This window comes from Misgurnus anguillicaudatus, chromosome 5, assembly GCF_027580225.2.
Source record: "Misgurnus anguillicaudatus chromosome 5, ASM2758022v2, whole genome shotgun sequence".
NCBI lineage: Eukaryota > Metazoa > Chordata > Actinopteri > Cypriniformes > Cobitidae > Misgurnus > Misgurnus anguillicaudatus.
The window spans coordinates 35,607,062-35,619,456 of NC_073341.2; the positions used below are offsets into that span (position 1 = coordinate 35,607,062).

Consider the following 12,395-nt stretch of genomic DNA (forward strand, 5'->3'; position numbering starts at 1 on the left):
ATTTTTGAAGGCTTATAATTAGGCAACAAAAGGGGCTATAGACATGGGACAAACTGTTAATGAGAGCTCTTGACCTCAGTTATAATGTCAATATAGTCAACAACTTGGGACTCTATCAAATATGGTTAAAATGTATTTAAACCTATTTAACAATTAAATATTTAAAATCTGATTGTATAAGTGTGTTAACAATCCCCCTAAACACCTTACTGTACTCTCAACTCACTATTTACAACCTCCAATTATAAGAAAAACACAAATGTTTTAAAAAACTACAATTCCCTACATGTGTGCAATGCAGCTTGATACAAATCAGCACTAAAATTGTAGTTTTTCTGGTTTGCAAAGTAGGGCTGTAAAAACATATATCTACTGAATATATAAACACCTAGTTCAGGCAAACTATTAATTATGCTGCATCTAGATGATCTACGTTAAGAAAATGTAAAAAAAGTTGTTTTTTAAAGATATTTAAGCAGAAACAGTGTTTTTTGCTAGATAGGATACAGCTACGCCATTTAGGGTTAAGTTTGGGGTAGAATTCGGATGTAAACAGCAGATCTGTCTAGATGTGATACAACTTGTCTTAAATCGCGTGAAATGTTTGGTTTAGGGTTAGGTTTTGGGGATAGGATTAGGATAATAACAGCGCTCATCCGCGAGATTTTGCTGTTGCTGTATCCCCTCTAGCCACAACGCCGAAACAGCAGAACACGCAAACCCCGCCTTCAATGCACTTCTGTAACCTTCTGCTACCAAAAAACTAATTTCTCAAAATCGAATTAGAAATTGTTCAGAATGATTATATTGTATATTATAGAGTTATCAAGTTTTTGTTTTCTGTAGGAAAATGTTGAATGTCATTTAAAAAGAAAACACGTGCAAGCTACGTGGTTTCAGTGATAGCAGCCTCAAAGCAACCACCATAGCAACGAACTATATACTAAATATAATGGGAAGAAAAAAGTATTAATCCACATCAACTTAGTTCGGGAGAATGTCAAGCCAATATAATGGTTATGTAAGAACATACTGTATGTGACAGTCTGTCTTGTGGATTATGACTGTAAAATCATTGTGTAAGTCATTTATTAAGTTCATCACTATTCATTGACCTCTAAAGTGTGCTGTGACAATAGCTGAAATCATGACTATAACTCATTGTGGAAAACATTTTATTTTTTACAAACGTTTACAGTATTTGTTTCAAAGGATTCAAGATTCAATACTTTGTCATTTCAACTTAGCTCACAAAAACAAAACACCTTACACACATTGACCACATTTGTACATTACTGTAAGTAAGTAACATCACAATGGTAAACACACAATTTTGTCCTCACACAGACTAGTGTGAATATGTGTGCTTAAAAACAGTACCTACGTTTAATAATAAATCAGATCTAGTAAAACATCATGTTTGCACAAGTAAGGCGAACATTATATTACACCACCATAAAGGTTTCTATGATATGCTGCAACATATACTATACATTTTACATCTTTCTTTTTACAATATACAATATCAGACTAGAAATTTAAAAAAAATCTGTAGTGCTAGTTATCCACATTGTCATCATTATCACTCTTATCATTGTATACCAGTGTCTGTATGCTTGGCATGGGGAGGGCCTGACACAAGTGGGGTTTGTCTGCAGGAACAAAGTCTGATACATGTGGGTGAAACATCACAATGGCTTGATGTAGTTTTCTTTCCAGCTGTTGGAAGCGTTGAATGAGAGCAGCTTTTGCATGAGTCTTCATATGTAAGGCATCAATCCCTGTAGACTCCTCGAAACATCATCTTCTTCAATCTAGAACACAAAAGAAAACAAAATGCTATGTTATGTTACCAGGTGGTTTCTAATATGATTTGCAGGTAGTTAGTTTGTCAGATGGTTACTAGAGTGACTGCTGTGTGGTTACTAGGGTAAAGTAATTATACTTACAGTGTTATCAAAGCAGAAGTAGACATGCCAAGAGGGATCACATGATTCCTGAAAATCAATTGTCGCAGGTAAGAAGCTCAACTGCGGTGACTGTTGAATGCTGTCTCAGTCTATTGTTGGAGCTGGCTACCTGCTTGGAGAGTCTAATGACAATGCCCTGCCCATCTGAAGCAAAGCTAGGAAACAAGCATGCAGAAAAATTAATGTATTAGTTTGTATTATAGTCCTTTTTAAGTTCAAACCTAATGTCATATTGTATCTACTTATCCAATTATAGCACTATACCTGGATATATTCTTCTCTGGTGGAGGACGACTGCTCTCTCCCTTGATTCAGTTCTAGCCTTGCAGTTGGACTCTGAGCTCATGGTCCACATCTTTAAGGGTAGACTGGAAGTTTGAATCAGACTCTTGCCATCTTCTCCCAATACGGTAGTTTTTCTCAATGTTCAGCAGAGTCCTCAATTCTAATATCTACACATTACAAAAAGTACAGCACAAAAGTTCAGTAGCTAGCAAGCAGAAAGCATTACCGTGGTACACCTGACCAAACATATGTTACAAGTAAGGCCTTGGTGGTAATAAATTACTAATTACACCACATGAAGATTTGCAATAATGCTGCAATATTTTAATTTATAACCACTGGTGACAGTTTCCTTCAAAACTATGCCATTTCTATAATCACACGTTGAAGCACATCAGCAAGGCACTTAAAGGAAAACACCACTGTTTTTCAATATTTTACTACAGGGCTATTCAGATCTTACCCTGGAGGGCCAGAGCATTGCATAGTTAAGCTCCAACCCTGATCAAACACACCTGAGCAGGCTAATCAAGGTCTTCATGATCACTAGAAAATCACAGGTGGTTAATGGTACATAAACTCTGTAGTGCTCCAGCCCTCCAGGGTAAGATTTGAATAGCCCTGTTTTACTATGCTCTTACCTCAACTTATACAAATTAATACATACCTATCTTTTTTCAATGCGTGCACTTTCAATCTTTGTACAGCGCTTTGTGAATGTATTAGCGTTTAGCCTAGCCCCGTTCATATGGCTCCAAACAGGGATGAATTTAGAAGCCACCAAACACTTCCAGGTATTTAGACGAGCAAGTATAGTGGCACAAAATAAAACTTTTGTTTGGAGCCATAGAAATGAATGGGGCTAGGCTAAATGCCAACACATTCACGAAGTGCTTAACAAAGACTAAAAGTGCATGCATTGAATAAAGATAGGTATGTATTAATTCATCTAAGTTGAGCTAAGAACATAGTAAAATATTGAATGTTTTCCTTTAAAGACGTCTGTAATTACCAAAGTCTTACATAAAAACATTAAACTCTTACTTGAACTTGTAGAACTGAATCAGTCTGATGATGTAGTCCCTTTTCCATCTACAGACAGTGTCTGAAGAAAAGACCACATTACTACCACTCTAATAAAGTAATTCATTTCATGTTACTTCTGTTTCTTTGTTAATAGTATTCATGACATTCTTACAGTATTTAAGACTTTAACTTCAGTTCCTTACTTATTGGTTTTTGTTGGGCTAGCTTTTTTCCATCTCTCCATGTCTCCTTCAGAAATCAACACTATACAACAACAATAACAGAAAACAAGACACACATCAATCCTAAATACTCTAGTGCAAAATGCACTTATAAATGGAATGTAATATTCTCCCATCTACAACTAATTGTTACCTGCTTCTTATGTGCATTGTTTACCTGGTGCCTCTCTGATGACATGAGATATCTTCTTGAGCAATATTTTCTCTGCTTTGTCTACTCTTTGCAGGAGCTGCACCTCTGAAAAGACAGTTTGATCTACTTATAGTATGCTTGCCATTTTGTGTGTGATCGACTTCACTCCAGAAAATATAAAAATGTATAAACAGTGAACCACCAGCACAGAATTCTGAAAGGTTATACAGCAGTAGACACACCTAGGTCAGTTGATTTCCTCCGTCCATAATGCAAAAAGGGCATCAGTCAGTAGGTCAAAAGTGATGAGATGGAGTCATCTCCTTTGTGACTCTGGCAAATCTTTGGAGGAAAGACCACAGCCTTTCCATTCCTTCCCCGTCTGTGAGCCCAAACCCATCAAGCCATCTGGTACTGTACTTGATCTATGATTAAAGCAAAGTGGTAAAATATCACATTCTGTACACTGACACGAAGCATGATCCTACTGCTTATAGTGATCTTATGTTATTTTATCTTTTAATTTGTAAAAATAGCAAAGCTGTTATTTTTATTACTTTATATTAATGTAATTATTATACAAATTAGGTAATCTGCATAAAAAGAAACAAAGGAAACCAATTTGGTTATAACAATCCTCTGCTTCTAGTGATTAGTTTGACCCAGACAGATTTGAGATAAACGGTTTCCACTGGATTGTCTTACACATTGCATCTCTGAAACAAGTTTAGACAAATGTCAGGTTGGAAAAATTAGATTAAATATTATTTTTAGGCATTTCTGGCTAATTTCAGCTTTGCAGTGCATAGACAAGAAAATGTGAGACCAAACAGGGAGTGAATGATGTGTGTTACATGTCCTGATATCCCTATAAATCAATGAATTACCTGGCAGGGCCATTTGTGTCCATAAACATGAAATGCTGGTACGACTAAGGAGATGTTGTGTGATATGCCCTCCCCTGATTTCTGATTGAACACAGTATGACATAATTTTGAGTTAAAGGTCTTTTCTCAAAACAATAATTCAGTTTTACACAGAAAAAAGGGTACTTACCTGCAAATGTGAGGCAACAACACAGGCAATGTCTAAGACTACTCGCAGGTGTATTTTCTTGTCCTCACATCTTTGTAGTAGTGCATCAGTGACATACAGGGGATAGGCTAATCTATTTCAACACAAAAATGTGAATGATAAAACACTTTATACTGAAGAAAAGTGAAAAATAATTATACAATCTCCAGCATCACATTCAATACCTAAATACTCAATAAGGGCACTCAGAATAATTCTAAACATTTTTCATGTTTTCTTATATAAGTGAATATTATAAAATTGCTGAAAAGTTTCACAATTATATTTGGTGACTAAAAAATGTAATAAAATATGGCTTATGTTAGGGTCATGCTATTTTAGGCATTTTATGAATAGCTAGAATCAAACAGGGGAATTATCATTCATATATATAAACACAAACTTTGGTAGATTTACCATGTTAATAACTGTGGAAATGCATCATCACAGTCTGTGAAAAAAGACCATTATAATACAAAGAGCTTTTAAATTGGTAAATGCATGTGTACAAATAAATACCTCTTACAACAGCCTCATAAAGTCTCTGCATGACTGGTACTGAGTGATGCCTCTGAACGTTGACGTTTTTAATGAAAACTTTTGTGAAGCGATGCTGGCCTCTTTGTGTGGTGATAAAGAGCATTGGAGAGAAGTCCAGTAATTCCATCTTACGAAGCTGAGAAGAGAGAACAAAATGTTTTAAACAAGAGTACACAGTCAAATGATAACCTATGCTCTTATCCACCTATACTTAAATAAATATTTGTTTTTTTGTTTACTGAACTGAATTGTAGTTGTAATAATTATAATAAATAAAAAAAAATATATATTTTATAAATGAAACTTACAAGCAAGTCCACACAGTTCATAATTTTGTTAGAATTTGCATGTTTTTTTTTATTTGGCTGCCCACTGATCATCAAATTTTACTTTTGGGGCTTTCAAGTTTTTCTTTTGTATAATCTTTACTTCACAGTATTTGCAGGTTTTGGAGGCACCACCAATTTCTTTGTAGCGCTACACTGGCGTGTTCTGGATCCAGGTGCCTTGTGTGTGTCAGTGTGTGAGTGAGTGAGTTGGAGAGTGAGTGAGTGAGTGAGTGAGTGAGTGAGTGAGTGAGTGAGTGGGAGATATTTTTTAAATTCTTTATTTACTAAACATTGTATGTGTATAACTATTTACAACAAACCCCAAGATCCGCCCACTATCATAAGACTATATAATAAGATAAATAAATAAATAAAATGACAATATAATAAAACTGACCAAAAAAAGAAAGATCTGAATGTCTAAACATTTCTGAATTGTACATCAAAAGTATTAAAAGCATGGTGCTGTTGTTACTGTTTTTTACTATGTATGAAAGGGCTGAACTACTGTGCATAAGGTTTGCTGTTACTGTACTACAAAATACCACAGTAGACTAACTGCGGTAAAAACATGGTACGATTTGTGTACTACTACTAAATACACACAAAATACACACAAAATACACAAAATACCACAGTAGAAGTACATTGGTAGTTAACTGTTAATTCCAAAAATATGAATATAATAAAATGATCGAGGATCTGTCACGTTATGATAACTGTGACTAACATAACGTGACTAGCTTTTAGAAATAATGTAATATAGATGACCAATACAACTCAGAGAACATTTAGAAGCCGATCTGGATTAAAAAAGAACATATAATGAATTTAATATCGAACAAACAGACACTTTATGGTATACTCACCGAGATGTGGCGACGTTTGTAAACAGATGATAAATATCGCGATGATGTGCGAACGAGATTTGGGTCACGGCAGGGGCGTAGCCACGAGTGTGCCGGAGCCACCCACAGTAGCACACCTAAAATGGATGCAGAATATTTATTTATAGTTTCAATATTTTTTTTTTTACTAAACTAGGGCTGTTGTTGTTTACTTAGAATATATATATATTTTTAAAATCAAGCCTTTCACGCGTAAGTTAAAAATATTTTATCTGACCCCTTGTGTCCATGGCGACGGGTCATGATTGTCACGTGACACACCGCAACAACAATAATGTATGCTATTAGTTTTATTTCGTTTTTCCTTTTTTTTTATTAAAAATATTAACTAACTTGCTTACCATGTCAACTATCTGATATTCCAATCCTTCGTTTAAAGATCTTTATAAATTATCTTGATCTATAACGAGATGAGTCCTGTCCACCGGATTTACAGCACCTGAATTCCCCAGCGTTTATCTTGCATGCTTGTGACACACGCGGATTTTCAGATGCACACCCAGAGGTATTTTTCTGGCTACGGGTCACGCTTCTTGAATGCGATGAACAAATCGTATGGTATAGTACGATTTAATCTATTCGTATTAATGCGCACGAAATCCCTGCAACACAGGGCTGTGTTAAATGCGATGAACTAATCGTACGATTTCGTACGAGCCAGCTCGTATGATTTCATACGATTTAGCCACTTGGTTAAATCGTTTGAATTATTACGAATTCGCCGTGAGATAGGGTTGGTATTTTTTAAATCTAAATCTTTTGATCTTTAGATTTAATGTAAATAAATGATTTTACTGTATGGTAATATGTGAATGCAGCTCTGTTATCTGGCAAAATATGTACCCTAGCTGTCACTGGGGTGGTACCTTTTCAAAAAGCTTTGGATCTAAGAGTTCATATTGTTACCTCAGATGTACAGTACTGGTTTGCCAAAGGTGCATATCTCTACCAAATGTATACCTTTACCTAATGGTCCAAATTTTAAGGGGTACTGCCCCAGTGACAGCTGGGGTATATTTTGTCGTTTTTTTCCTAACAGTGCATGGTTCGGTTTCCATTCTGAGGTTTTGAGTTGTGTAAAAACATTAAAGACCACCTGTTGTCCGATTCACAATTTTTCCCTTTAGTGTGTAAGTGTGTATTAGTACATGTTAATGATATGCAAAAGGTACAATCCCGAAGTAAACGATGACGTGAGTTATCATCTCCAACGTAAATCTCTTTTCTTGGACTACAACAAACACGCGGATTGTAGGCAACAGTTTACTTCCTGTGATTGGTAAAGTAGACCGTACAAGACCGACATTTATCATAATTCCTCCCGCTTCAGACTCACATTTCCAGCTGACGTCAGAGATATTCGGGCCAATCACAACGTAAAAATTAACTGGCCAATCAGGACACAAAGCTTTTCAAATCTGTGCGTTTTAGGAAGAGAGTGAAATCTGGAGCTACAAAACTGTACGATATGTGGAAAATAATGTGTTTATTTAACCATAACACACATTGTATTATACCAAATACATAAACCTTTAGGTATCTGTAAGTCTGCAGTAAAGAGCACAAGATTTTGACTCCGAGATTAGCACAGTACAATAGTACAGTCATCACTGAAACATTATAATCCAGTCTGGTTACATTGTGTATCATTTTTTATCTTAGGCAGTTCAGGAACTCAAGAGTTTAACTCAAACTTTCATTGCTTGTACATCTGTAGACTTTTTGTAAAGCGTCATGTTGTCTTTATCTCACCTGCTGTGTGTTATGAACAAATTTTAACTTCTTTTGCTGCATTTAAGCTGATTAGATGAGCTCTATTATTAACTCATTTTTGTTTACTTCACTACAACTCAAAGCAGATTAATTTACCTCACTATTAAATATACTGTAGTACTGTTGTGTGTTTCTCATGTTGACCTTCAGTGATTAAAGATTTGCTTCACCATCAAACAGATACAATTTGAAACAACAGCAGCGTCTCTGAATATATGTAAAATCTTGCACGTCTAACATAGTAAATTTCAGCAGTAAAATGCCACAGACATTTAGGTGAAATTTTTCTTTATCACATGCAGTTTGCTCTGGCATTCCTTTAGAATGAGATTATGAGCTGTACTTTAATTGATGAGTTAAAGAAACCACATACATCTGTTCAGTGGAAGAGATAACAAATAGTTTATACTTTGGTTTCCAAGGTCTCCATTTTGCAAAAAGATGTTTTTAGCATGTGTAAATGTTTTTCTTTGAAAAGTATTTTATACTTGTAATCAGTGACTTATTTAATAGATTTATATTATTAATGGTTTTGATTTAATGACATCATTTGCAATGCTTCATGGAATAAAAAAAGCTTATAAATACACAGTAGAATACAAAATTTTGACAAATCAAAGTTTGTTTTGATTCACTTTTGTGCCTTTAAGCTTTAGTTACTGAAGAATGTACTATTTGTGTGTACTAATTTTGGAGGTAATAATAGGCTACTTCTTAAAGGGAACATACCATGAAAATCTTTTTTCATGTTTAAGTGCTATAATTGGGTCTCCAGTGCTTCTATCAACCTAGAAAATGTGAAAAAGATCAACCCAACTTAGTTTTGGTAAACCATCGGCAAGCTTGTGAAAAATAAGGTCATTGAGATTTGGCTCCCCTTGTGATGTCAGAAGGGGATCTTCTTATAATTATACAGCCCCTTAATCTGCACTATCCAACCACGGCACTGCCATTTAGTGCAGAAAGAAAGAGAACAAATTATTGACAGCACAATTCAGTTTCAATTTCAACAATTTCTCATTTGCATTTTAAAGGTCACACCCAAAAAGGTATTTTTGCTTGTACCTACAAAGTGACAATTTTAGCATGCTATAATAAATTATCTATATGGTATTTTGAGCTAAATCTTTACACGTGCACGACACCAAAGATTTATTTTACGTCTTAAAAAATCTTGTGAAATGTCCCCTTTAAGATAAACTTACACTGTGAGAATAAAAGTTGGATCTACTTAAAAAATGACTTTAAATGTGGTAACTCTAAATTTTTTATTGAAAAATGTAAGCAGCGAGTGATTTCTTTTTCATGTTTAAGTGTTATAATTGGGTCCCCAGTGCTTCTATCAACCTAGAAAATGTGAAAAAGATCAACCCAACTTAGTTTTGGTAAACCATCTGCAAGCTTGTGAAAATATTTGGCTCCCCTTGTGATGTCAGAAGGGGATCTTATTATATTTATACAGCCCCTTAATCTGCACTATCCAACCACGGCACTGTCATTTAGTGCAGAAAGAAAGCCCAAAAAAAAAAAAAAAAATTAATATGCTCGTACCTACAAAGTGACAATTTTAGCATGCTATAATAAATTATCTATATGGTATTTTGAGCTAAATCTTCACACGTGCACTCTGGGGACACTGAAGATTTATTTTACGTCTTAAAAAATCTTGTGAAATGTCCCCTTTAAGATAAACTTACACTGTGAGAATAAAAGTTGGATCTACTTAAAAAATGACTTTAAATGTGGTAACTCTCAATTTTTTTTATTGAAAAATGTAAGCACCGAGTGATTTCTTTTTCATGTTTAAGTGTTATAATTGGGTCCCCAGTCAACCTAGAAAATGTGAAAAAGATCAACCCAACATAGTTTTGGTAAACCAAACTATCCAACCACAGCACTGCCATTTAGTGCAGAAAGAAAGAGAAAAAATAGTTCTCACAACTGAGTATCAATTTCAACAATTTCTCATTTGCATTTTAAAGGTCACACCCTAAAAAAAATAAAAAAATAAATACATTTGCTCATACCTACAAAGTGACAATTTTAGCATGCTATAATAAATTATCTATATGCTAAAACTTCACACATGCACTCTGGGGACACCAAAGATTTATTTTACGTCTTCAAATAATCTTGTGAAATGTCCCCTTACTGTGAGAATAAAAGTTGGATCTACTTAAAAAAATGACTTCAAATGTAGTAACACTCAATTAGTCTTATTGAAAAATGTAAGCCAAAGTCATATTAAACTTTAAATAATCATGTTAAAACATGTAGCATGCCAACTTTCACATGAGGGTCAGTCCATAATAAAGGCTTTGCTTTCCTCATTTGAATAAAATGTTGGCTCATTTTCAGTTCAGTAGAAACTCCTGCTGGTGGTTTTATTGATGCTGCAGTAAAGAATGTAGATTGGAGTTTTGCAGCTGTGTAGGTGGTGTGTGTTGAATGGTCTTTACATCGCCAGCTAGTGCCCGCTGTAGTTTAATTAACCAGTGTCTGCTTCTGTTCACAGCATGGGTCAGTTAAGCTCAGATGAGTGAGGGTTTGGGTGGCTGGTGTGAGCATACAACGGATTATAGCACAGTCAACACATGGATAAATCACTTGGTGTATTAATGTCAAACCCCTAAATGATGATCTAATTTAAAAAGGTATATGCAATTAATGTTAAATTAATACCTGCAGTGTGTCATATAATTTTTTAAAACTAATTTAAATGAAAGAAAGGAGATTTGTAATGAAATTGATATTTAATAAAGGCATAATGATAACATTTAGGCTACATTATATTTACACCAGTGATCTCAAACTTGAATGGGTTGTTGATCCTAAAATTTTGATAAAGAAGAAGCTTTTCATGTTTTTACCAAATGTTGTTGTTGTTGGGTTTTACAGGTTGGAGAGAGGGAGAGGGAATGAGGAGGTGTGCAGTTTGAAACGAGATTGGTGATTAACTCCGGTCCAGGGTGAACCTCCACTCCATGTTTTCCATCATACTGTAGTGGAGTAAACCAGCAGCGGTTCTTTAAGAAGTTTAGCACCGAGGGAAAGCCTCGAGTCTGGATATGAATGCAGACAGGATAAGATCAGAATGATGTGGGAATATTTCACAGTGCGTCCGCAGATTTAGAAGCTGAAGGCGAAGCTTTATTTCAGGACATGGAGTTTGAACAAGTTTATCTAAGATATAACAGAGCAGCTCTGCTGTTTGTAATGATGTTCAAATTGGGTAAGTGTCAATTTCTAAAGTATTTCATATCTTATTTTTTATAGTGATCATTTAAGTCAAGTGACACAGTTTAAGTGATGTTATGTCATGTTAACCTCTTTCTAGTTTATTGTGACACACCGCCACATCACTGGCAGAAAAAGATTAGCTGTCACATGGGGCAGTACCCTTTAATGGGCCCTTATATGTATCGCTTAGGTACAGATATGGATACATTTGGTACCAATATGTACTAATGTGCACTCTTTAGTTACAAATGTGTACTTAAGGGTACCACCCCAATGACGGCTTTCGTACTTTTATTTTTTAAGAATATAGGATGTCAACTGGCCAAATGTAGATAGAGTAAAACATATATATTCAGTCTGGCTGTAGATGTTTTATCAATGGTGATTCATATTTAAATTCTCTGGCCTGTAATTAAAAAAAATGAATGCAACAAGTGGCACTAGGAATAGTTACATTGTAATGTTTAGCATCTGCACATGGCAGGTTCTTTTATTTCTCCGAGCAGATGCTGTGGAGAGAGAGAGAGAGAGAGAGACACAGAGAGAGAGAGACAGAGAGAGACAGAGAGACACAGAGACAGAGAGACAGAGAGAGAGATAATTGGGAATTAGCGCATGTAGAGGACAAAGTGTAGCCAGCTGGACGTCAGATTGTTTACAATGAATGATAATCACACACACACACACACACACACACACACACACACACGCACGCACGAACGCATGCATGCATGCACACATGCACTTGAAATCCAGAATCACACTGGATTACAAGTATCATCAAATTATTAATATTTAGTTGCAAGGTGGTTGTTTAGGTCAAAAGAGCCCAATCCACAAGTCTACCAAGTAGATAAGACTCAGGACCCTCCATC

At 35.2% G+C, this 12,395-nt stretch overlaps 1 protein-coding gene and 1 long non-coding RNA gene across 7 annotated transcripts in view; one reads left to right on the forward strand and one right to left on the reverse strand.

Annotated features, from left to right (window-relative positions):
• crb2b (crumbs cell polarity complex component 2b) overlaps positions 1–12,395 on the forward strand; it is a 64,679-nt gene that overhangs the window by 18,056 nt on the left and 34,228 nt on the right. For 2 of the 3 annotated variants that reach the window (XM_073868102.1, XM_073868103.1), the window contains exon 1: positions 11,196–11,512. The exons of the other annotated variant lie outside the window; for it this stretch is intronic. In XM_073868102.1, the coding sequence (XP_073724203.1) occupies positions 11,443–11,512 (70 nt within the window). In that variant the 5' untranslated portion in view covers positions 11,196–11,442. Of the gene's footprint in view, positions 1–11,195; positions 11,513–12,395 lie in introns of those variants that run through there. 3 annotated transcript variants of the gene reach the window in all.
• Positions 1,162–7,252, reverse strand: LOC129421488 (uncharacterized). 4 transcript variants are annotated; one of them, XR_012369731.1, is made up of 12 exons: positions 6,849–7,252; positions 6,469–6,584; positions 5,250–5,406; positions 4,713–4,824; positions 4,544–4,624; positions 3,899–4,081; positions 3,681–3,761; positions 3,485–3,545; positions 3,300–3,360; positions 2,235–2,422; positions 1,950–2,125; positions 1,162–1,814 (listed from the first exon to the last, which is right to left on the reverse strand). It is a non-coding gene; the product is annotated as an uncharacterized lncRNA (long non-coding RNA). The 4 variants fall into 4 exon arrangements; XR_012369730.1 differs by having other exon boundaries at positions 6,469–7,252; XR_012369732.1 differs by having other exon boundaries at positions 3,657–3,761; positions 6,469–7,252.